This window comes from Adiantum capillus-veneris, chromosome 27 (genome assembly GCF_014529385.1).
Source record: "Adiantum capillus-veneris isolate H3 chromosome 27, ASM1452938v2, whole genome shotgun sequence".
Lineage (NCBI taxonomy): Eukaryota > Viridiplantae > Streptophyta > Polypodiopsida > Polypodiales > Pteridaceae > Adiantum > Adiantum capillus-veneris.
In genome coordinates, this window is record NC_140957.1 from 50,913,553 (window position 1) to 50,940,778 (window position 27,226).

The 27,226-nt window shown below is 44.5% G+C and overlaps 1 protein-coding gene across 1 annotated transcript; it reads left to right on the plus strand.

Moving 5' to 3' along the window:
• LOC147421955 (mediator of RNA polymerase II transcription subunit 10a-like) lies at positions 1-26,328 on the plus strand. Its single transcript, XM_086502660.1, has 5 exons — positions 1-349; positions 659-739; positions 1,022-1,124; positions 25,611-25,700; positions 25,858-26,328. The coding sequence occupies exons 1-5, from the start codon at positions 93-95 to the stop codon at positions 25,927-25,929; spliced, it is 603 nt and encodes a 200-aa protein (XP_086358786.1). The 5' UTR covers positions 1-92; the 3' UTR covers positions 25,930-26,328.
• Positions 26,329-27,226: the final 898 nt, after the last annotated feature.

The following is a 27,226-nucleotide window of genomic DNA, read 5'->3' on the forward strand; positions in this document are numbered from 1 at the left end:
CGAGTTCAAAACTCGTTCCTGGATTCTGAATTCACCAGCGTTACTCCCCACCCCCTCCCTCTCTCTCGCCTTCCTCCCAAACGCGCCTCCAAATGGAGGGTAGACCGCGGACGCCAGCGAACGCATCCTCGTTGGCAGGCGCTCCTCCTCTTCCGCCTGCATCTACTACTGGTCCTCCTGCCGCTCCTCCTTCTCCCCCCGCCGCCCATGACACAGCGGCCTCGCAGCAACACCAGGCTCTGGATGATATCTCTGCGTCCATCCAGAGTTCCCTTGCCCTCCTTCACCAGCTTCACTGTTCCATCTCCTCTTTTACCCTCCCTTCGCAGCTCACCCTCCTAGATCGCTTGTATGCTCTCTGCCCTGACGAATTAAGATTTCTTCCTAACATGCCCACGTGTTACTAGCAAAACATTGACACGACCACCGCAATCCGCCACAAACTACTACTACTCTTTCTCTCTCTCTCTCTCTCTCTCTCTCACACACACACACACACACACACACACACACACACACACACCCCATACACACACACCACACACACATGTACAAGCACGCGCACATGTGTAGTTTTAACATTTTCTGCATCCCATGCATGCGATGCTTCAATTAGTGTAAGGTCTCATCTATTTGTGGATCACTGGCCGCTCTGCAGAAATGGCGTCATGAAGGAGCTTTCCATCGTGCACTCGGCTGCAGAAGACTGCCATTTTCAAATACCTATTGATGTCATTCGGTAAACGCCTCGACTCCTGATAGTGAATCAGATTCTTCTCTGATTCTTCCAGCATGTATAACTAAGTGCATAATTATCTGTTTGTGAATGCTCGAATCTAGTATCTCATCGATCTCAAGGGAGAGGTGTAAGCATTGTTAATGAATTACTTTAGGCCAGAAAGCGGTCACTTTGAGGACTAGGTTTGCATAAGGTCATACATTGTTTACTAAATTTTAGTTATGAGTACAAAGTGGGCACACCAAGTCAGTTTGAAATGTGAATGCACTGTTTGAAATGCAGTCTTGTTGATGAAGGAAAGAATCCTGATGAGTTCACAAAAGAGCTTCTCAATAACTGCATACAACGAAATCAAGCTACAAAAGGCAAAGTGGATGCTTTTAAGGTGAATTTGGAAAAGGACTGCACTTTTGAATTTTCAAGTACTTGCAACATATAAGCATGGTTTCTTTCTCAATGTTTCAATTGTTTGCATATAGAATTTTCATTGCTATGTTCTTTGTTTCCCTCATTTTTGGGTGTTGGCCATTTCAGGCCCTTTTCACTGGATTGCTATTTTGCATTATCTATTGTAATGTGGGTTGATTATTTGAGACAAGACTCATAGTGTCAAGTGTACACTAGGTTGTGTAATGGAAAACGGTCAGTTTTGGTTTTTGCATCAGTTGAATGCATATTCAGGCTGATTGAATTGTTCTAGTATCGCTTGCCGCTTTCCTAGTTTGCAAACCATTGTTTTTGGTGACTGTATAGAGAATATCCAACCTTCTAATTATCCTATATCCTCAATTTGAGTTGTCATTGAAATTGAAGCTTATGTACGAGTAGCATTATGCTTAGCCCTTCAAGTGCTCTTTGTGACAGCATGTAATAATTTACTTACGGGTGTTACCGAATGAATGCCCTGGCAATTGTTGCCTGAAGGTGGCCCAAAGGGATGGTAAGCACTTCTAGTGTTCAATTTGAAGGACCTAACGGCTTCACTTAGTCCTCTATGATGTAGGAGGCCACTTAGTCAGGCATTATACTTGATTAGTTCTATGATAAACATTTCCCGAAGTTGGCCCAAGGCATTTGTAGGTTTTTAGTTCATAGAAACTTGCTTAATGGCTTCAATCCACTCTTGATGGGCCTACTTTGTCTCAATATATTTACGCTCCTATATGGGATGGTAAGGCAAATAGAGATTGACTATAAGAGTAGAGAAAACATGGAAGGTGGTTCCAAGAGTTAATACAAAAATGATAGTGGACATGAACATGGATTTTGTTAAGAGTTAGGATTGCAGGGATGCTCACATAGCTTGGAGAAGATGAAGAAGCTCAAAGCACACAACATAGAGTGTATCCCTTAGTGCACAAAATGAAAGATAAGTTAGTCCTGGAGTGATGGGTGTGTATTCAATACACGTGGAAAAACCTCCGAGTAAGGGAAAATTGCCCTGGAAGACCTAAGTGTGTTCACACTCTCACACACATGGTAACAAATCCTCCCTCAGAGTGATGCGGTGATGAAAGCTGGCACATACTGTATAGGGGAGTGCCATCCCCTAAGGACATGATTAATCCACAAAGGGAAGCAAGCCCAAAGCTTTGTGAAAAGCCGCGAATTTCTCATGAGGCAATGCCTTTGTGAATGGATCTGCAAGGTTGTCTTGTGTTGTGAAACGTATGAGGAGATAGGATCTCCCGGCCACACGTACCGCCTACAGATACGCGTCGGACGAACCACCTGACCATAGCCACTATCCGGCAACTCCCCCGTGCTCGGGCCAGCGTCCGAGGACGTAGGCGTGCACCTGTAAGACCGGGCGTCCCATACCACCCGGCCTCACCTCCTCGAGGTGACCTCGTGCACTCCTAGCCTCGTGGGCTAACCACTGGCACTCTGCCTGTGGGGTCGATAACTGTAAATGAGGCCTTGGCCTCCCTTTTATGATAATGGCCGGCCACACTGGCCGGGTTCACACTACGTCCGCCCGGACACTGGACGCCCATCCCGACGGCATCTGGGCTAGATCCCCTCTCCTGTGACCGGGACATAACATACTTCCCCCCTTAAGAACCATTGATGTCCTCATCAATGAAGTGGGGATACTGAGCCTTCAAAGCTCTAACAGGTTCCCAAGTAGCAAACCTTTCAGATTGGCCCTTCCATTTAATTAAGTACTCGTCATAAGCCTTTTGGCGCGAATGACGGGTACGATGATCTAAAACTGCTTCTTGTTCTCGAGGAATATACTCAGTTTGCATATCTTGCCATACATTTTCCTCGATAGGCACCACAACGTCGGCTTCGCCCAATTTCTCTTTAAGGCGGCTGGCATGAAACACTGGATGTACAGTAACATCCGAAGGAAGGGCCAGTTTGTAGGCAACTTGGCCAATTTTCTTTGTGATCAAGAACGGACCACAATATCTAGCTGAAAGCTTATAATGCTTTCCTGTTCGCATAGTCTTGGAATCCTTGGGTATCTTCAGATAGACCCATTGTCCCACATCTATAGTCCTTGGAGATCTCTTTTGATTAGCATAAGTAGTGACTCGATCACGAGCCGTTCTTATACTATCCTTAGCCAATTCGAGCATCTTGTGCATGTCATACACAGGAAATCACGAGCTTGGCGGTCCTTGACTTTCTCTAAGCCAATAGCAATCGGGGATTTAGGCTCAAATCCATACATCAGCATGAATGGGCTAAATCCAGTAGCAGAATACTAAATCCAGTCAGATTGCCTATGAGAGACATAGGCTCTCAACATGTCCTCTAATGTCTGATTCATCCTCTCAGTTTGTCCGTCGGACTCAGGATGGTCAGAAGACGACATACTCAACTTCGTCTGAAGGTGAGCAAAAACATCTCGCCAAAATCGGCCAGTGAACTTAGTATCTCGATCACTGACGATATCTTCTGGGAGACCATACAGCTTATAAAGCTGATCGACAAATAAAACCGCCAACTCATGGCTTTTTACTGTCGACTTCGTTGGTATAAACTTCGCCATTTTTGTGAGTCTATCGACCACAACCCAAATAGCGTCATTGCCTCGACTAGTATTTGGCAAACCAACGATGAAATCCATGGAAATACTCTACCACTTGGCATCTGGGATTTCCAATGGGTGTAGCAAGCCAGCTTTCTTAAGGCGCTCTGCCTTATTGACCTGACACTGAGCGCATCTCTTCACATAGCTCTCTATGTAAGAGCGCATTCTTGGCCAATAGAAATATCGCTTTACCAAAGCCAAAGTTCTTTGGATGCCTAGGTGCCCAGCGCTAGGAACATCGTGGCGTTCGCACAAAATCCTTTGTCGAATCTCATCGATTTCCGGCACGCAGACTTTACCATTTCTAAACAATAGTCCACCTCTAATGGACTATTGTCGCTGTCTCGTCTCTCCAGCACGACTCACTTGGGTCTCCGGACCACCCAAGCCTGTATGCGAGTCATGCCCCACTTCGACCTCGTTCCATATCTTGCCAAAATGGCCATCGGAACGACATAGCCCTCGGAGAGAGAGATAGAAATCCATCGAGATTTCAGCCATAGACAAGGCATTGACCTCAGGAATCCTGCTGAGCGCATCGGCAACTCGATTGCTGGATCCTTTCCTATAACTGATCTCAAAGTCAAACTCTTGCATAAGCTCAACCCATCTGGCCTTCCGGCCTCTGAGATGATAGATCACCCTGATCACAGATGTAGCGCAAGGAGTGATGATCTGTCCATGCAACAAACGTAGAGCCATACAAGTAGTGCCGCCATTTCCTCAGGGCGTGGACTACGGAGTAAAGCTCCTTCTTGTACGTTGGATAACGCATCTCAGCGTCAGAAAGCTTCTTACTTTCAAACGCAACAGGACGTCCATCCTGGTATAACGCCGCACCAATAGCATAATCACTAGCATCCGTTTCAACCACAAACGGTTTGCTAGGATCCACAATGTGTAATATTGGCGCAGTAGTCACCAAGTGCTTTAGTGTTCGAAAGCTCTCGTCGAGACGCTCATTCCAGACAACCGGGGGATTACCTTTACGACGAGGGCCCGAAGTCTTCGGCCCTTTCACCCCTCCTTTTAAAAGTTGCGTAAGCGGAGCAGCAACTTTAGAGTAATCCTTGATAAACTTGCGAAAGAATCCAGTAAAGCCTAAAAAGGACTTGGCGTACATTCTTCAGAATGGGCCAATTTCGCACTTTATCTAACTTTTCAGGGTCGACGCGAATTCCATTGCGAGTAATGATGTGACCCAAGTACAGAAGCTCTTTCTTAAAGAATTCATACTTCGAAGCCTTAGCGTAAAGCTTCTCAGTTCGCAGTACTTTGAGAACAGTGCGTATATGCACTAGGTGCTCAGACAAACTTCGCAAGATATCATTGAGAAATACAACAACGAAGTTGCCCAAAAATGGTCTCAGCAGATCATTCATCATGTGCTGGAACGTAGCTGGAGCATTGGTCAAACCAAAAGGCAAGACCAAAAACTCATAGTGACCATAACGTGTACGGAAGCCCGTCTTCCAGTTTGATCCGTATTTGATGATAGCCTGATCGCAGGTCTATCTTCGTAAAATACAATGCTCCATGGAGCCGATCTATCAGATCGTCCATGTGCGAGAGCGGATACTTGTTCTTGACAGTGAGTTTATTCAACCCCTTGTAATCCGCGCAGAAGCGCATAGTGTGATTCTTCTTTCGAGAAAGTAGCACTGGCGCTCCCCACGGGGATTTGCTAGGCCGAACAAAACCCCTGTCAAGATAATCCTTTAGCTGTCGCTGAATCTCGTCCTCCTCGGTTTTACTAAACCGATAGGGTTGCTTTGAGAAGGGCTGACTACCAGTCACCAACTCAATGCCATGATCTACTCCTCTCAAAGGCGGCAAGCCAGGAGGTAGATCATCAGGAAAAACATCCTTGAAATCAGTCCCGATTTCTCGGATAAGGTTGGATTCGTCGGAATCCCCAAGTTCAACAGAAGAACATGAAACATTTTTACGAAATTCAGTGACAGAAGTACCAAGCACTAATGAATCAAACGAAGCAGATGGTACACATTGATAAAAGTCAACATCAGGAGACTTTATTTCTTTATACATTTCCAAAGCAGTAACAACTGGTATTGCAAAACCATTATTTACAGACTTCTGATTACAAAGCGACACAGATACATGAGGCATGTTCTGCTTAACAAAAACAAGAGAGTGATGTACATAGTCTATATACAATGAGTCTTGTTTATCATAAAACCATGGAATTCCTAAAATAACATCTGCCCTGTCCAGGCGCATGATGTGGAAATCTAGGTTCTCTTTGTAATCAGCCAGCTCGAGCGACAAGTCTGGAACCATCCGATTCCATACATCCGTATCCACGCCACGAGCCATCTTCACACGATACTCATGGTCACTGTCCTGCATCCGCAGGTTTAGTTTCTGCACCAATTTTGCATCCACAAAATTGTGTGAGCTTCCATTATCAAGGAGTACAGTCACGTCGTGACCATTGATCTTCCCGGGGAAACGGAGAAGATCGTGCTTACCAAACACTTTGGTGCTAAAAGTACATAGTGCATGAACTGTGCGCTAAATGATGGATTTCAATTTGGACAACATCAGAGTTACTTGAGATTTCGTGAATCTGAACCGAAGGACGGCCTTGTGGTTTCTGCGTCTTCTTCTTCTTAGGGCAATCCTTGATTTGGTGACCCGTCTGGCCACATCCGAAGCAAGCCCCCTTCTTCATTGCATGAGCAACTGAAGCATTTCTGGCTTTCTTCTTTTCCTGAGAAGATCTCGGCGGTGATTTGGACTTATGCTGGAATCGGGGTCGCTTCCTTGAAGCACCTGCACCCTCACCAGATTGGTGGTCTGCAGTTCTTTTCTTCTCATAATTCGCTCCATTTATCAAATGGAACGTCTTGGCCTTTGCCACTGCGACATCAGTCGGGGCTTTATCCTAATCAAGGCCCAACGGTAATCGTCATGTAACCCCAGCAAGTACATATGCACGGCGTGTGTGAAATCCACCTTGCAGAAGGTGAGCGCCTCTTTGAAAGCTGTCGTATACTTATCAAAAGACAGAGTTTTCATCGAAAGACTCTGCAGTTTGGCATACGCTTTCAAAGGGTCCATTTTTGCGAAATCCTTCTTGAATTTCACGCAAAAATCAGCCCACGTCGTAGGCTTTTCTGTCATGTCACGCCACCAGATAAGCGCCTTACTGTGCAGATAAAGAGGAATCGTCTGAATCATCCGTTCATCATGCTCCCCATGGAGATCAAAGTATGTGGTCCACTGGTGCAGCCAGTTATTTACAGCCAATTCCGTACACTCCTTCTCTTCACCTGAGAAATTTGTAGTCTTATACGGAATTGTGGCAGTCGGACCACCCTGCGAACGCCCAAAAGCAGCAATCTGCGTCCGCAAATGCTGGAGATGGGTTTCGCCCTCGGAAATACGCAGTCGTCGACTGAGCCATATTTTCGAGAGTAGAAAGGTGGGAACTGAGCCTCTGTACGACCCCTTCGAGAGAGGCCAAGCGAAGGTTCGTCTGAACATTCGCGTTTTCCAGAGCGGTAATACACTGGTCGAAGCTCTGGAAAGTGCTCGTAATCCATGTGTAGAGAGCATGTGTGAATGGAATTTGAATGTTACCTGGCGCGTCGTCACGCTGCGCATCCGAGCCGGAGGAATCCATGACGAAGTGCGTGAAAGGATTGGAAAATTCACGTGAAACTGAGCCTTTTTTGCACTTTTCGGTCGCGAAAAGTTGAGGTTGCGAAGAGCTGTCACAAAGTGATGACGTGGCGGACAACAGAAACCCTAATTTCTGCCAGAAACCCTAAAATTCTTGCAAACCCTAATTTTGCTAGAAACCCTAATTTTCGGAAATCGTGGAGGCTTATTAAAATTTTTTAAAAAAAAGAAAAAAAGAAAAAAAGAAAGATGAGCGACGCAGATTTCGCTTTTTCTCTACCTAATGAGAAAGAGAGAGAGAATGCTTTTGCTTTCAAGTTTTGACTCTCTGTGAGAGAGAGAGAGAGAGAGAGAGAGAGAGCAATTGCTTTTGATTTGAAGCTTTTGGGGCTCTGCTTTTGGGCATCCCTTGTAACCTTTAAATTAGTGGTGAGGGCCTCACTTCTCAGAGCATCTGGACGCAGAGTTTGAGAGTGAAACCCTAACCGCTCTCTTGTACTTTGATGATTGATTAATACAAAAAGAAATACCGAAAGGGGCGCCAGTCTTTGGGGCCAATATCTCTAGGCATGGAACTCCGCCGGGCCAGTGCAAATCTATTGTGACTGTGAATTGTTTTGAAGTGGTTATTTGGTGCTGTCGCGGTTGATTCTTGACTTGGAGTGTCCAAGTCTGTTACAGTGGTATCAGAGCACGGCCGATTTCTCTTCTACGGGAAATCCGATCCCCGATTTTTTTTTCCGCGGCACCTATGGCTTTAGGCAATGATCAGTCAACTCCCTCTGCATTTGGAGATGCGGGCAGGGATCACAACAAAGATTCTGGCAGAGAGTATGGCCCGCCTTGGCCTACTTAGGCGGAGCGGCGAGAGATGGAGTGTCGCCAGTTGATCGGCGATGCAACAAAGATGATGCTCAATTTTGCCAAGGACCCGAAGATGGCAAAATATATGAACCAGACCTCTTTGGAAGAGGTACAGATGGAGTGGCAAAGAACCACAACACCACTCCCGAAACCTGCTCTCAAGAAACTTTCTGCCTCTAAGAAATATACGGAGAAGGAATTGGAGAACGTGGTTGATGCACGGATTGCTCAGCTTTTCGACGTGCAAAAGAAAGACAAAAAGCACGGCAAAAAGCAGAAGAAAGGCACTGACTTCCTGGGATATTTGGGTCATCGATCGACATTTGACAAGGCAAAGAAATTGAAGAAGCGCGTCAAGTTTGAAGACCTACCTAGTTCTTCTTCTTCTTCTTCTAACAGTTCTTCTAGCTCTTCAGACTCGAGCGAAGAAGACAAGAAAAGCAAAAAGCGAAGCAAGAAACAACGCTTCGGAAAGGGCAAGAAAAAGGCAAGGAAGTCTAAGTCTCGCCCAGTGAGTGACACTTCTACAGAGGACTCGTCTACGGACAGTTCAAATGCTGACAACGGAAACTTTTATGCGAACAAGAAGAATTTTTACAAAGCTAACCAGTATGACTTTCTCGAAGATAAAAGCAAGAAAGTCTGAGAGTTTAAGGAAGGTGGCCACTCGATCAAGTTTGATACTTTTTCAGGATACTTAGATGCTTCGAAGGCTTTGTCTTTTATACAGCAGTTTGACATCGCTTTCGCGGGAGGACGTTATTCAGAGCACTCCAAGACTCGGAGAGCTGCCTCTTACTTTAAGAGGAATGCTCGTACTTGGTGGTCCACGCTTCTTTTAAACAAGATTGCGCCAGTTAAATGGCTGAAATTTAAAAAGCTTTTTATTTCTTCTTGGTTGACGCAAGAATATGAACGAGATATACGAGCTGCTTGGAACCATCTACGGATGACCAAGAAAGATACAATAAATGCTTATTGTGAAAGATTCTGGAGCTCTTTTCTACCCGCCTCTTCATTCAAGAAGATCTCGTTCAGAGAACAGATTGAGCGGTTTTCCTTGGGTCTACCTACAGAGATCCGAGGTCACTGCTTGGAACAGAAGTCAGCTTCTAGTCAGGAGTTGACGAGTCATGCGAAGCGAAGCTTTGCCATTCACTCTGGCAGTCTGACCTACCCCACAGATGAGGCCATGACACAACGAGCCGAACAGACTTCTGGGAATGAAAGTAGAAAGAAAAAGAGCAACCCAGAGAAAAATGATGCACGACCCAAGCTTACTCCTGAGGAGAGAGCTCGCTTCATCAGAGAGGGGAAGTGCTTTGGATGTGGGGAACAGGGACATATCTCCGCGAAGTGCCCTAATAAGGCACATAAAGAACAAAATGATAAAGACGACGACTGGTCTGAGAGTTTGAGAGCAGCTGAGGAATGTGGCAGATAGAAAAGCAGAACTGGTACCACATGGCGTGGGACCTGCACTGAATCTAATGAATGAAAGTACAAACTTTTCCGCTTTTGGGGCAAAGTGAAGGATCAGGAAGCTCTTTTGAAGGAGCCAAGGCCAACTTCTTTTCACTTGGAATTGGCGGCTCGATTTGGAATTACGCTCGACAGACTGACGCCACAGGCAGAGGTAGTTCGACTGGCACCCGGATGGGATGTTGCCATTACACTGAGCATTGGCAAACTTCGTTTGCAATGACAGGGGTGTTCAGGGCACGCGAGTGATGTTCTACTCAGGATCCCTTGGTACCACAAGAACTACGCCGTGGTTGACTACCGGGCCGAGAAAGCGACTTTGATAAATGAAGGGCTTAGAGATTGTACTTGATGAACTTCAGTTTCTTACTCATTCTTTTGGGAGAGAACTGAACGCTGGATAAAGGTTGAATATGTTTTGACCTGATCAAAAGAACACCAAGATTTTTCTCCACACTCATGCCGATTGCTTTTCAGAGGGCCTGAAGATCAAACCATTGATCTGATACCTGGAAGCACGCCACCGAATTAGCCACCTTACTGTGTGAGCCGAGTACAGAATGAAGAGATTATGAACCAAGTGAAAGACCTCTTGGAAAAGGGTCTTGTCCAGCCTAGTACTTCACCGTATTGCTCTCCACTGTTGTTGGTTTTGAAGAAAGACGGATCTTGGAGAATGTGCATTGATTATAGAGCTCTCAACAAATCACCATCAAGAATAGATTTCCGATTCCTAGGATCGATGATATACTCGACAGGTTACAGGGATCCTCGTGCTTTAGCAGGATTGACTTGAAGAGTGGATATCATCAGATCAGGATAGCGCTAGGAGATGTCTACAAGACAGCTTTTCGGACTGCTTTTGGGTTATTTGAGTTTTTGGTGATGCCTTTTGGCTTAACCAATGCTCCTGCGACATTTAACCGGATGATGGATAGGATTTTTCGAGAGTACATGCTGTTTGTTGGCACTTTCTTTGACGACATCATTGTTTTCTCCAAGAATGAGGCAGAACACAGAGATCATCTGCTTCAAGTCTTTCAGGCATTACGAGATCACACGTTAGTGATTAATGCAAAGAAAAGTGAATTTTTCCTACCAGAGATACACTTTTTGGGACACATTGTGTCAGCAGCAGTAGGAGTGCAAATGGACCCGGCCAAGATAGAGACTATCCGTGATTGGCCTGATTTGAGGAATGTCCATGAAGTTGAAGCTTCTTGGGACTGTGTTCGTACTACAGGCGGTTCATACGAAAGTTTGCAGAGGTTGCTTCCCCTTTGCATACCTTGACACAGAAAGGAGTACCTTTTCCGTGGGGACACACAGAGGTGACTGCCTTTTGGACATTGAAAGAGAAATTGACTACGGGACCTATTTTGACTTTGCCGGACTTGCAGAAGTCATTTGAAGTATATTGTGATGCTTGTGGTCGTAGTCTGGGTGCGGTCTTGATGCAAGAAGGCCATGTCATAGCTTACGAGAGCCGTTTGTTCTCTAGGCCGGAGATGACAGCACAGATCTATGAGAAAGAGCTTTTGGGGTTATCCATGCTCTTACTCAGTGGCGGCATTACCTACTCGGAGCGGATTTTACTGTCTTTACAGACCATCAGAGTTTGCGCTACTTCTTGTCACAGAAGTAGCTTTCGGAAAAGCAGATGCGGTGGACGAACATGTTGTCACAGTTCCACTTCCAGATTGTCCATGTGCAGGGACAGAAGAATGTGGTGGCAGATGCTTTGTCTCGGAAACCGTTGGTTCTGGCTGTTTCCGCGATACATCATAGGAGCTTCGAGGATATGGTCGATCAGTATGCCACAGATACAGATTTTGCAGATATTCTCACACGGATACGGGATGGGGAGACAATAGCGGGATATTCCCTTCGGGAAGGCTACTTGATGAAAAAGACTATGTTGTGCGTTACACAGCCGTTGAGGGAAAAGGTTATGACTGAATGCCACTGTCCACCTTTTACGGGTCACCGCGGCATTGCTACCACCATGAAGGGGGTAGAGAGATACTTCTTTGGGCCGAGACTCAAAAAGGATGTGGAAGAGTTTGTGCGCAGTTGCTTGGTATGCCAGAAGGTCAAGTTTGACAGGCATAAGGCACAGGGATTGTTACAGCCTTTACCCTTACCCACCCACCCCTGGGAAAGTATTGCAATGGATTTCATTTTGATCTCCCAAGAACACAGAATGATCACGATGATTTTCCGATTACATGGCACGTCTGAGACGATTGTCTCTGACAGAGACCCCAGATTTATGAGTTTGTTTTGGAAGGCAATTTGGGAGAACATTTGCACGCAGTTGCAGTTCTTGTCATTGTTCCACTTGCAGACTGACGGGCAATTTGAGATTGCCAATTCAGTGATTTTAGATTTATTGAAGTCTTGTATCTTGGATCAGAAGACTCAATGGAAAAGGAACTTACCTTTGGTGGAATTTGCCTACAATAACACGATACACTCTTCGACGGGGAAGACGCCATGAGAGATTGTTGAAAGTGCTGCGAAGGTTCCATCCTTCCTGAGCACGAAAGATTAGATATTTGAAGCGGATGAATATTCGCGAGATTTGGATACGGCTTTTGCCAAGGTTTGCGAGACTTTGTAGGAGTCTCAAGAACGACAGAAAAAGGCAGCGGATCGCCATCGTCGCGACATGAAATTGAAGGAGGATGATTGGGTGCTCTTACGTTTTGAGAAGGCACGCCTACGAAAGAAAAAGGGAAAGGAGAGGCTTTTTCCAAAGCTTAGTATGCGATACTACGGACCTTTCCAGATCACTGACAAGATAAATGATATCTCCTTCCGATTGAAACTGCCAGATACTTGGAGGATTCACAATGCATTGCATGTGAGTCTCTTGAAACCTGTTAAGGGTGATGTGCCTGATGATGGGGAGCCTGATGAGCAACCCGAAGTGGAAGAAAACAAGGAGATCCTTGTTCTTGAACAGATTTTGGCACATAACGATACGAAGAAAGGTAAAGTCCGAAGGCGGTTCTTGGTTTAGTTCAAAAACTTTCCTGCATTTGATGCGAAGTGGATGGAGGAGGAGGACCTAGCAGATACTCCTCGGATTGTGAAACTTTACCTCGATGTTTTGGTTTAGCATAGTCTACTCCAAACGGAACCCAGAAACTCAGCTTGGCCGAAGATCTGGTGCAATGGGATGCACAAGAGGGGAGTTACTTCGCTCTCGATTTTGATACTAAAGTCATTGATGTCTCTTTGAGCTTCAGGGATACTGAGAGCTGACAGTATTCTGCTGGATGACTTTATGAAATGAAATTCCTGATAATGATACTGATTTGTTCTTGACTTCTTTTGAGTGCAGGAACTGATAGCCGAAATGACTGCAGCATTTTGGTCTGATTGATCTCGAATAGACATGGTTGCAATAGGGGTTAGTCAATCGGACATCGATGAGGTCCCGATTGGACCTAGATGTGATTGCTAGCTACATTGCCGATAAACCATGGTCTAAGATCCGAATGAATGTTGAATGTCATGTGATGTCCTGTGATGTCGTGTGATGTGACTGTCGATTTTGTACATGTGCTAGATGTGTGTTCCTAGTACGTAGGTACTTACAGTTAGTGTCTGCTAAGACGGTTTATGGCTTTTGTCGGTTTTGTAGACGTAATCGCGGTCGATTACAATGCTTTCAAGAGGGGGGTATGTCACAAAGTGATGACGTGGGGGACAGCAGAAACCCTAAAATTCCTGCAAACCCTAATTTCTGCTAGAAACCCTAATTTCCGAAAATCGCGGAGGCTTATTAAAATTTTAAAAAAAAAAGAAAAAAAGAAAAAAAGAAAAAAAGAAAGATGAGCGACGCAAATTTAGCTTTTTCTCTACCTAATGAGAAAGAGAGAGAATGCTTTTGCTTTCAAGTTTTGACTCTCTGTGAGAGAGAGAGAGCAATTGCTTTTGATTTGAAGCTTTTGGGGCTCTGCTTTTGGGCATCCCTTGTAACCTTTAAATTAGCGGTGAGGGCCTCACTTCTGAGAGCATCTGGACGCAGAGTCTGAGAGTGAAACCCTAACCGCTCTCTTGTACTTTGATGATTGATTAATACAAAAAGAAATACCGAAAGGGGCGCCAGTCTTTGGGGCCAATATCTCTAGGCACGGAACTCCGTCGGGCCAGTGCAAATCTATTGTGATCTGTGAATTGTTTTGAAGTGGTTATTTGGTGCTGTCGCGATTGATTCTTGACTTGGAGTGTCCAAGTCTGTTACAAGAGCTCCACGCGTCGGCGTGAGCGCCTGAAGGTGAGCAGGTGATGGTGGGAGCGCGAGAGCGCAAGCGGGTGAGAGAGAGCAGGCTTGGGAGAGAAGCAGAGGCTAAAAACTCATTTCTCTGCAAACTTTAAAGTTTTTGTAAGTGAGTTCTTTTAATAACTTAGGTTTCAGACCTTAACTTGAAAAGAAAATCAAAGTGTCTGGCCCTTTTTAAAATAAAAGGCCCATTAAAAAAAAAAACCATCGCATGGAGAGAGAGACAGCGTTAAAAAAAATCAACGCTGGGAAGAGCTGCTGCAGACGCGTGGAGGGAGGAGGAATTGCTAAGGCCTGTGGGTGCTTGTGACTACACGAACGGAGTGTGCCCACCCTTGCAATCTACGCGAGAGAGGCCACGCTGGCTCTCACTCTCTCTTTGCGCAAATTCCCTACTGAAGAAAAGCAACACAGAGAGGTACCTCTCTCTCTCTCTCTCTCTCTCTCTCTCTCTCTCTCTCTCTCTCACTCTCTGCTTTGCACAGTGAGTTACAGAGAGAGGAATTGGCAGAGAGATGCAAAAATACACCATATGCTGAAATTTAATCAAGAACAGCAAATTGATGAGTAAGATGCTGATTTTCATCGAAAAACCAGTAAATTTATTGGAAATCTTTCAATTTCCAGCACTCCCATCTGTCAATTTGCTTATTTTTATCAAAAATCAGCTGTCGAACTGTATTATTTACCTGCAAACATGCTTCCGAGAAGAAAAGTAAGCAATTTCAGCAATTTAATCACTAAAAATTATGCAAACACGAGGTTTTCTGACCCAAACCGTTATGTAGGTGTGCACACGGTCCCTCGTGCAGCCAAGCCGGCTCTGATACCATGAAACGTACGAGGAGATAGGATCTCCCGGCCACACGGAGTGCCTACAGATACGCGTCGGACGAACCACCCCACCATAGCCACCATTCGGCAGCTCCCCCGTGCTGGGCCAGCGTCCGAGGACGTAGGCGTGCACCTGTAAGACCGGGCGTCCCATACTACCCGGCCTCACCTCCTCGAGGTGACCTCGCGCACTCCTAGCCTCGCGGGCTAACCACTGGCACTCTGCCTGTGGGGTCGATAACTGTAAATGAGGCTTTGGCCTCCCTTTTATGATAATGTCCGGCCACACTGGCCGGGTTCACCCTACGTCCGCCCGGACACTGGACGCCCATCCCGACGGCATCTGGGCTAGATCCCCTCTCTTGTGAGCGGGACATAACATGTTGGCACGTAAGTCAAGCTGATCTCTCCTGCTAAGAGTCTCCACCGTTGAGTGTGTATGGCTCATATGCCTTATGGATGATTTGGGTGTTGGATAGGACACTGCCAACATCATCTACACTGACAGTCTTGCTCACATAAAGCACATTGAGGTGCATTATCAATTGTGAAGACTGCCTTATACTCGGTCTCACAACCAGAAGTGGCCATAGCAAGTTGCTTCTTGCTCAACCACGATATATATGAACTGCCGAGCATGAAACAAAAACCACACTATGTGTCATAACAACCAGCCCGATCTGAGTCCAAAAAAGCATGTAAGTTTGGTGGCAACGATTCCCCTTGGGATAAAACAACCCAAAATGTGAAGTGCCACTCAATTAGCAAAGATCCTTTTAACAGTCTGCCAATGCTTAGACCTTGGGCTATGCATAAATCTGCTGTCCTGTGCGACTATAAATTGTATATCCAGCCTAATATCGCATACTTGAATAAGGCATGCAACAAAAATGTAATAAAGAGTGACATTTGTAAGATCTCCAACATCATGAAGACTAAATTTCAAACTTGTTTCCATTGGATTAGCAATAGGTTGGCAATCCTCAAGTCCAAACTTCCATAATAATGTCTATGTATTTTGCTTGACACAAAGCAATGCCTCATCACACTGCTTAAAATTGCATGTCTAAGTAATGATGCAAAAGCTCAAAGTCTTTCATCTTGAAAGTAGCATTCAATTCAGCCCTGTATGTTTAAGTAATGATGCAAAAGCTCAAAGTCTTTCGTCTTGAAAGTAGCATTCAATTCAGCCCTGTATGTTTAAGTAATGATGCAAAAGCTCAAAGTCTTTCGTCTTGAAAGTAGCATTCAATTCAGCCCTGTATGTTTAAGTAATGATGCAAAAGCTCAAAGTCTTTCATCTTGAAAGTAGCATTCAGTTCAGCCTTGATTCAACAATGTGTGTCTCATTCAGATCAATAATCAACAAATTATTTACATACAAAACGATGATGAGATATACATCACCCTCACGTTCGACATACAAAGTGCTCTTAGTTGGACTGCTATAAAAGCCTTCTTTAACCAAATGAGTGTTATCTTTCTCATACCAAGCACTGGGAGACTACTCGAACCGAATTAAAGCTTTCTTGCATTTGCACACTTTTTTTTCTTGTCCTTTCTTGATAGGTATTTATCTGCATGTTGAGCACCTCTTATGACTTAGTTTATTAAGTCATTAATAAGTGACATTTTAAGAAATTGTGGTTTTTATTGGCATTTGCCGACCCAGCTTTAATTCCTAGTATTCTTAGTACCCGCGATACCTCAGCATCTCTGGCATTTTTACACCAAATCAGGCCATGAGCACCAGCGTTGTCAGTTTTCAGCCATAACCTCGTAGATCCAGCCTCAACGTTAGTACTAGTGTTTTTAGTTTTCAGCCCAAGACAGGACATCAGCCAGTGCTTTCAGATTCAGCCCTCAGATCAGCATGTGGTTTTCAGTTTTCAGCCTATCCCCAACATTGACGACAGTAGATTAGCCCATAGCCTTGTCGCAATCTCATTCAACATCGCTAGTGTTTTCAGTTTTCAGCCTTTAGCCTCGCAGATCCTGTTAGAGTTACACCACCATTGCTTCGCCATTTTGTACGGCTAGTGATTGTCCCGGGTTGGCCACCCATTGGGTGTTCACATATTTTAGCCATTTTTGTGGGTTTTTATATTTTTTTACCCAATTACACATTTTTGCCCTACTTCAACCCAACATCCTATAAAAGGAGTGCTTGAAGTTTTGTATTTATTCATCGTGTATTGAGAGCTTGCTTGTAGCGTTTCACGCCTCTCGCCTTTCACACCTATCCGCTTGGTTTAGGATTCCGCAGTATTTATATCTTGTTATCCGTAGTCTAGTTTAATTTTAATTTATTTTGTTAATCTGACTTGATATCAGATACATTGCATTGTAACTTCCTGGTCTCATAGGTCATTTTGGCCTTTTGAAGACGTTAATATAACATTTCATTTCATTTCATTTCTCTCGCTCTCCAGCGTTTTCGGCACATGTTGTGTTAGGTGCAGCGGAATGAATGTTTGCGCTTTGCTGAAGATGAGTGCTCCGAACTGTCTCAAGGTTCCTTTTGTTCTTATGGAAGGGAGAGCCTTCCGTTCTTAATGAGAGAATGCTATGATCACAAACAAAGTGAATGGACACTGTGCGTGCAAGTGTATGAGACTGAGAGATAGAGAGAGAAGAGAGATACGACACCAGAGACGTTGTAAAACCCTCCTCCGAAGGCCCCACTCTTGTCGGCGAGAGTGGTTTACTTATGATAGCACAAAATGGTACAAACTGTATACATGAAACTGATGCAAGTCTAGGCTATGTCGGCGATGACGAGGCCGACACTAGGGCTGAAATCTGCAACCCTTTATCTGCTGTCCAAAAACGCTATGGGCTGAAATCTGCTGCTAGTCCAAAAACGCTGATTTTGGGGGTTGTTTCTGTGGATCTTTGTCGCTGAAATTCTGCAGGTTTAGGGCTGAAAACTTAGGTTTCTTTAGGCTGAAAACTGATGGTCTTGCCGGGTTGAATCTGCTACTCTTTAGGGCTGACTTTTGCAAGTTCTTCACGGCTGAAAAACGCTGCATTGCTGTGGCTGAAAACTGTCAAAAACGCTAGGTTGATGTAGCTTTTCAAAAACGCTGGCTGATGGTATGTGTGGCGATGATGCTGATGCAAAACGCTAGGGCAAGGGGGTATTGTGGCGATGTTGCTGATGCAAAACGCCAAGCTGATGCTCCTTCAAAAACTCTAGGCTTAGGCTGTTGAAGAAAACGCTAGGGGATGAAGTTCTTGCTTGGAGGGGGAAATCGCCAAGGGGTCTTGTTGAGAAGTTGCCTGCTGAGCTTGGCCCCTATTGCCTCTTCTGCCATTTAGTGCTAGTCTAGGTTTGCTTATATACAAACTTACTCAATTTGCCCTACCTATTTTCCAACAAAAGTCACTTAAAAATAATAAGTGAAAATGCCCATTGAGCACATCAAAATTTGTACTTACAAACGTACTGAGTAATTCATTGTTTATACATTAAAATAGGCTAAATGAAATTCCCCTGAAGGATTCTGATGGGAATGCTTATGATCATGCTGTGTGCAACCAGAGGATATGCATCTACACTAAGTGACTGGGCATGCACGGTCTACGAATAGACTCACAAAAAGTGCCAGATCACTTCTAATCTAGACTGACTGGACTGACTGAACCCTCGTCATGCTGTAGCTTGTCCATGGACACAGGGTTGGATGTGTCACGTGACACGTGGTCTCTCACCCTCTCCGCTGCTCACTCTCACATGGTATCAGTCACCATTACTTGGGAGCATCATCATCGATCTCACTGTTGGGGCCTAGCGCTAGCGTTTCTGCTACTTTTCATCGCGGAAAAAGTTGGCAACTGCTTAGCGTTTTTGAAGATCTAGCGTTTTTGCATCTTGCTAGCATTTTTGCTCTGTACCCCTTGGTCTGCATCTCCTACCATAGCCCCCCCTCGTCGCAACAAATCGCACCAAAAACGCATCAGATTTGCCTAGTGTTTTTTACACTAGATCTGCGTTTTTAGGACAGCTTGCGTTTTTTGCACTTGCTACGTTTTTGAGAAGTTGCTGTGTCACAAAATAGATGGATATGATCCTCAGGTCTCTCAGGAGGTAACTCCCCTGGCAAAGAGTCCGAAAAACAATCACTGAAACCACTCAAAAAAGTTGACTTGTCTTTATCTAAGGTAGACAAATTAGATACAACTTGAGGTACTTCTTTTGCAAAGATCAAGGACGCAGAAAGATGATTCTTTATTACAGATGAAATAGCAGAAGCAGAAACAACTGGAACAGACTCGCCTTTAAGCTTTACATCAAGGACATGAGTCTTTCCTCTATGTACAAGGGTAATCTTTTTGTTGTAAGTATCCACCATAGCATGCAACCTGTAACACCATGGGATACCCAATAACACATCACAGCCCTCAAGCGGCATAATATGAAATTCTTCCGCATCCACATAGCTCTGAATGTGCAGACGAAGCTTTCCCAGAATGGGAGTAACAGGCTTTGAATGTCCTGGGCATGCCAAACCTGCTTCGCCTGTCATACCCATCTCCTCTGCACGAATGCCCAACTTTGATGCCAATTCTGGTGATATGAAATTTGCACGGGCTCCTGGATCAAAGAAAACCAGCACTGTTTGGTCTCTAACTTTGCCCCAAGCTCTGCACAGCTCCGTGGCATCTGTGTTTGGCTGATCTCCAACCAAATCTGGAACAAGTCCTGCACTCGGCTTTGGCTTCTTCCCTTTATGGTCTTACTTGTCATCCTTATCCTGTGACTTCTTCTGTGGGCACTCATTTGCAAAGTGTTCTTCCTGTTCACAAATGTAGCATTTCTTGGCCTCCCTAAGAGCTTTCCTTTCTTGAAAAGTTTTGCCAGAAAAATGCCTTTTTTGTCCTTGTCCTCGTTCCGAAGAAGATTTAGAGTGCTTCTTGGACGTATCAGCTTCTTGAGTGGAGGGCTTCTTTGTGGGAGGCTCAAAAGGCTTTGTTGCAACATTGCCCTTGGCTGAAAACTGTTTGCCCTGGGACCCTTTCTTGTGGCTATTAAATCCATCGGAATCTCCCTTCGACAGATTGTTGGCCACTCTTACATTCTCTATCAATTGAAACATATTCATGACAGTAGTCTTTGTGCAGTAGTCGTTGATTTTCTTGGGCAATCCGCAACAGTACTTCTCAATTTGTTCTGACAAAGGCACAAACCTGTAAGAGGTGACTAGCAACAGTGCGGCCCAAAACTGTTTATTGTACTCTTCCAAATTCGCATACTGTTTAGCATTCAACTCGTGCCATTCTGTCATCACATCCACTTCAAAAGTGTTTGTCAACCATGTAGGCGCAAAAAGCTGTTTGAATTGGACCCACGTTGTTGGGGCTTGACCCTGGTTCAACAATGCGGTCCACCATTGGAGCGCATTCCCTTTCAAGAAAGTGGCAGCCTTGCGTATCTTTGAAGATTCCGTGAAGTTTTCTCCAGCATAAGCTGCATTGAACAGCATAAGCTGCATTGAACTGCTGTATGAAGGTCAAAGCCTTCAATTGGTCCTCAGTTCCTCTGAAAGTTTCAAACTTCACTCCCTGCCCACCTTCCTTGTAATCCTTAAGCTGACTCAAAGGAGCCACATTATCATAAACAGGTGCCTGTAACAGTGGTGCTTTATGAGTGTTCATTCCAGCACTCGCATCAACTGTTTTCCCTGTCATATCTGCATTTTGTACGTATGGCTGTGAAAAACCAGCCATACCAAATTGTGTTCCAGGCACTCGAAACTGGCCATAGGCACCCTGAAAACCTGGTTGGACACCCATGTTCGCGTACATAGGGTTACCCATGCCTGTTTGCATTGTCCCGAACACATTCCCTAGCATATAACCTGTGGAAGGTCCAGCCATAGCTTGAAACACTGAACCACCTCCAACATAACCAGGATAAGTATTAGGTAATGGAAGGGTCTGACGCATAGCCTGTTCATTGCTCCCTTGACCATTCACAAACGGTTCCTGTCCAGCTAAAGCAAGTTGCTTTGGATCATTGGACACCGCTAGTTGCTCAACCACATGGGCTTTCCCTCGAGCATCATGAGTCCTCTGTGCATTGGAAATCTCCTTTTCCTGCAACGGCTCAATCATTCCCTGTGTAGGAGGCTTAAAACCCTGTGTCGGAGCCTGTAAGAATTCCTGCATCCTTGGGTTGTTAGCCAACTGCTGAAACATGTCCATGCAACAACGCAGTTGAGTTCTAAACAACCTGTCCTCTTCTTGAAGAGTTGAAGGAATTTTCTCTGTGCCATGTGAGGAAGATCCCTCTTCAGGTACTTGGTCTCTCTTCTCTGCCATATCGACAAGCTCTGTGTTGCTTTCACCCACAACAATCCACGCTGCACTTTTTGAAGAAAAAGTGACTATCCCGTCGATGGAACCATATAACCGGCCCGTACAACGTAGAGGGCGGTACTATTTCAATTACCTGTTAACTTTACACAGAGCACTGAGAAGGGAAGAGAACACAGTTGCGTCCAGCGACTAGAATGTCACTGCGCACACGAGACCGACACCCTGTAGGCCCCAAAGACTGGCGCCCCTTTCGGTATCTCTTTATTCAAATTAAGGTAGACGATCCGACCACTTAGCACAAGCTTTCACAAAGCTGTCCAAACCTGGCGAGGGCTGAAAACGCAGGTTTTCGACCGGATTTCGATAGCATAACGGCGCAAAAACCCCTGTAGGTCAAAAACACCTGTCTAGGACGGATTCCCTCGATATCTGGAAGCTTTCTGGTGAGCTGTCACAGAAATTCAGCGGGCTGTAATTCTCTGTTTTTCACTGCCGGGAGCCCAAAAGCCTGTACACGCATCCCAAGGCTCTCACGAGGCTTCCCCGATGTTCCCTTGCAGTTTAGGTGCGAAACCCTAAACCTGCAGAAAAACACAGCAGGCTGTAATTCCCTGTTTCGGATCGTTTTTAGCAGAGCGAACACGCCTACGCGTGTCCCAAGGGCTCCCGCACGCAATGGGACAGTTCCCCTGTGAATTGGACGAGTTTTCACACGAGAAAACTCTCCAAACTCGCAATCTTTCGTGATGGAACTGTGCGTACCCGTGGGGGATTAGCAATTAGCTAATCCGGTTCCTGTTCAGAAGGCTCTTGCCTTGGCAAACGCGCATAAACCCCCAGAACTGTACATAGGTCAAATGAGAAGCCCACTAGTGGAGCATAACATGCTGTACGTAGGGGAGAAAGAGAGCAGTATGTAGCGTGCGGGGCATCACTCCCATTACCATACTGTGCATAGAGGGCAAGGTAAGCATTCCATAGCTTCTGTACTTGCTACAATCCACCTCAGGCTGAAAATGGCGCCCCCTTTGTTGATATGCAGCTCGTTTTTGCCTCCCAGAGTGGCAGAATCGCTCACAGGCTGACACGTCGCCCAGTTTCCGAGTTTGGGCTTTCCCTGCTAAAAATATCTCAACTGGTGCGTCAGTTGACTTGGAAGCAGAGCAATAGAATGTTCCCCTTGTCATTCCAGAGCTAATGACGCGAACACATTTTCCGGTCAAAAATAGCAATTCCCTAAATTTTAGGAGATGCTTCCATGGCGTCCCTATCGGGACCATCATTGAAGACTACCATTTGACCACCATCTACAATGTGGGTTAATTTACTGGCCCCTTTCAACTTATAAAGTTGCAGTGACTTGACGAGTGGCCCAAATTCCAGTTTGGCGCACATGAGCTTCCATACTCATCAGAATTCAGTGCTAACTGGCCCGGGCAGTCCCTGTCTGACCGACCTAGATCCCCGATGTGAGAAACCCATTTGGCTGCAACCGTTTCACACTGGCCATGCAATGTCCACTTGCACCTTTTCAAGGGTTCCGAGGTAAAAACAAGTAAAAATAAAAATAAATAAAAATATCTAGTACTTATTTACAGTAGGCAACAGGAAAAATACACCTCCTGGTGACAAGTTTACCTACAACAACACACGGGGAAGGCACCATTTGAAGTATTCGAGGATGCTAAGAAGGCTCCTCAATTTCTAAGCACCTAAGACAAGATTTTTCTAAAGTGGATTTTTGAAAAAAAGTTTAGAAGGCGTGGAAGGCCATCTAGCCATTCAAAGGCGTCCTCTTTTGACAGTGACCAGATCAACAAGAAAAACAAGGAATTCAAGGAAAATAGTTAAGCCGTCAGATTTGAGATGTTTTCAAGCCGTCAAGCCATCAGGTTTTGCTGTGGTTTGCTAAACCAGAAGTTTAACTCTATTCAGAGACTCTTGCAACATGCTAAGGAACGATTTGGAATGCATGCCGGCTCATTGACTTATCTTACGGGCAGGATAGTATCCACCTTAACAGGGCAAGAGTCCGCCAGAGTGATCAAAATGAATCAGGGGCACCAGATGAAAGCTCATCACATGATTCTGGAGAATCGGATGGTGGCATATTCGAGGGTTTCGACGAACTAAGGGAACCATATGTAAGTTCATCAGAGGATTCGTGAGAAGCAACGGGATCAGATGATAGTGAGTCTCAGAATTCGGATGATTGAGACTGATGTGCCAATGCACGGGGGAAGCTCGCAAAGCTGCCCATAGGTCTCAGGGCACGAGGAAAGAAACGAAAAGAGAATCGATTGATACATCATAGACTTCCCTAGACCCAGGATAAGATTTGTGAAGGAGATCACTATGATCTAGATCTGGATACTGCTCTTGCCAAGATGCACGAGGCTCTTGAGAGGTCTCAAGCACGGCAAAGAAGGCAGTCGACAAGAATTGATGCGACTTGCAGCTGAAGGAAAATGATGGGGTGCTACGGTTGAGAAGGCACGCCTAACGAAACGAAATGGAAAGGAGCAACTTTTTTTTCCAAAGCCAAGTATGCGTTACTATGGCCCTTTCCAGATTAAAGAGAAGATAAATGATGTATCCTTAAGACTGAAGTTGCCAGAGACTTGGAACATTCACATTGTTTTTCATGTGAGTCTCTTGAAAAATTTCAAGGGTGAGGTGCTAGTCAACAGGGAGCCTGAGGTGCAACCTGAATTGGAAGACAGCGAGGAGATTCTTGTTTTGGAACAGATACTGGCTTACTAGAAAAGAAAAGAGAAAGGTAAAGTGAATGGTGGTTCTTAGTTAAGAACCATCCGGCATTGAATGCGTGGCTATTCCAAGAGTTCTCGAAGATCAGCGGGTTTCTGGTGCAGGCGGGATTGCACAAGAGGGGAGTTACTCCGCTCCTTTGTCACAGATTACCTAGAAAGAATAAAGTCACTGATTGTCCTTTGGATTTCAGGGATACTGATGTGCTGACAGTATTCTGCTGGATGACTTTATGAAAGAAGTACTTCGACATGGAACTGATTCTGATTTTGATTAATGAACACTCTTAACATGTGACTGTGTTTGAGTGCAGGACTGAAAGACGAAATGACTGCAGCATTTCGGTCTTGACGATCTCTATAGACATGATCGCAATAAGGATTAGTTAATCCGACATCAATGAGGTCCGGGGTGGATCTAGATGCGATTACTAAATACGTTGTGGCACTCATGGTTTGAGATTGAGAATGAATTTTTATGTGATTGATTTGACTTGGGGTCCTCGGCCATTCGTCACCAGGGTTCATGGTGCGCCTAGATGACAGTACCGTCCACCAATGTGGTTATTTCCTCCCCCCATTTCTTGATTTAGCTTTTATTGTACATATCTTGTCTTTTCATTGGGAGAGTCTTCCCACATGTTGATGTAGCCCTCTCTCACAGGGGTAGTTTGTAGCCCATTAGGCAATTTTTCATGGCTGAGCACCTCCCCCTGTGTGCCCTCTGGTGCGTTGAAAAAAAAAAAAAAACATAATTGTTGGACCAAAAAATATGGCATTTGGATGTGAAAGTCATGAGTTAATTCATCTTGTGTCCAAAAGACCTTTCAAAATCCTGATTCTAATATGTCAAATCACTTGAGCACAATTGTTTTTATCGAAAGTTCTAAAATGTTATGTATTGAGAGATGTGTTTCAAAACTTTTGAGGGGTTTTTGGGAATTTTCATAAAAATCAAGGGCATATATATTGGAATGATTTGTCCAAATTTTAGGGGTATTTAGGGAATTTTGAAAGTTACAAGGGTATTTTGGGAATTTCCATAAATTTGAGGGGTATTTTGGTAATTTCCCCAAGAATCAATTACGTGAAAATGGAAGCAATTTAGGTAAAGAAAGTACAGGGGTATTTTTGTGATTTTCGAATTAGAGGGGTATTTTGGGAATTTCCCCAAACATCAATGATTTTCCCTTCTTTTTTTCTATTTTTGTTTAGTAACAAATAAGGTGATTTAGTTTTTCTTTACCTGTTTTCTTTCATGTCTTGCTTTTGTGAGTGTTTTCTAGCACCTCTTATATTTTGTAAGGTAGGACGATTCTGACCTTATGAAAGTGTAATAGAATCCTTGGCATAATTCTTTCCTTTTGAGTACCTGAGTGTTTCCTTGGCATAATTGTTTCACTAGTTTGAGTACCTGATAGAGGTTTTGCCTACGTCAGTGTTAAGAGTAAAAAGACTCCTTATGATTGGGACCAATCTTGCAGTGATAACCGTATGTTTAGATACTGATAAATACATTGGTACGATTGTAAGTTTTGACAGTGTTATTTGTCATGTTTAGAGACTAAAGGCATGTTGTGGCATTGTAAATTGGAATATTCTTTGTTGGTACAGGCTCTGAGAAAGCATCTATTGGAGGAAGTTGAGGAGGCCTATCCAGAGGAAACTGAGGCTTATCGTGCATTACGAACAGCAGCAGCATTGGTAATGATGTATTCATGTTCTCCGTGCTTCTATCACATTGACACGATTGGCCGTCCGCTTAAATATCATATGCATGAGAGATACTTTGTGTTTTTGTGGGCCAGTCAGGAAGAGGAGATATAATTCTTTCAATTCTTTCTTTTGTTTGAGACGGCAGGAGGCTCGCAGAATCAGTCAACCACCGCCTTTACTAGCTAATGGTGATGTCAAGGTCAAGACGGAGCATTAAATGTTTGGCTATCATGCTCTCACGCCATACAAGCTGTCAAGTCAAGAAAAAAACGTGCTCTGCATGCTTGAGTATCATACTATCAGCTGTATGGCCATTCACGTTTGTTGGTGGTTGTCATTGAGCGTAAAATATTCCTCTTTCTTTGAGGCATGTTACTAGGCAGAGTTTGTTTGTAAGCATTAGGAGTGAAATTGCAGTTGGGGTCAATTAGGCTGTCAAATGCGGACATTATTTTGATGTTTTTGACTGGAGTGTTTGAATATTATCTTTGGACAAACTACTACTATCACAAATCAAAGCCGTGTGGAGTGTGGCATGAGCCAAATGAAAGAGAGCTACTTTGTTTTCTTGGAGTGTGATTATAGCAGCAAATAGCGACCAAGAAGGCTTGCGGTATTCACATCCATCATGGGAGGCGGGCTGTTGTGGTGTAAAGAGGGCATTACACTCCAAACTTGAACAATTGTGGAAGACCTCTTGTATGTCGCATAACCAGCAAGTGGCTCCTCTTTGATGAAGAGAAGAAGAGTGTTGTTCACAACTGCTTGTAACTACTTCCTATATTACTGATACTACAAGTTACAAATGCTTCAAAACTCTCTCTCTCTCTCTCTCTCTCGCGTCGATTTGCTACGCCGCAAAGCAGTTATTGAATAATGTTTGTCTCATTAATAGATTTTGTGGGTTCTAGTCTCCTTGAAACAAGTTTACATAATGGCTCACATATAGTGTCACCATGAAATGTTTCAGCCCTGAAACGCTGTTTGCTTTGTTTCGGTACTCAAAAGAGAACAAAAGATGGAAGTCTCAGACTGTAACCTCAATATATAAAGCGGAGAAATGTCTCGCCCAAAACGGCTCAACTTAGTGAGTTGTAGTAAAAATTATTAGGCATTTTAGTCGAGGTTTCATGTGGGGTGTTTCACCACCATCCGAATCGCCTTTCAAGAGTTGGGGCTTCATTGAGGCAATTCAGGAAGGCCACTTGCTACCTTTTGTTGTTCCAGGCTTGCCTGACCATGTTCTCTCACGACTGATGATTTGACTCTCAATCTGTTGGATATGTCTTCCTTCAGGTTATAGCATTTCATGGTTTTTAGTCCAACCATGGATGTCAATCTACTTTGCTGCATTGGAATACATTATTTCTCATGTTTTTTGCTAATATCTTTGATAAGAAGTTTTTGGTAGATGACTCTGGCCACCATAGCCGTTCCATAGTTCACTCTAACATGATGATTCATGTCCAAGGACTCCTATTAAAAAAGCATGAGTACAAGCAAGCATGTGTAAA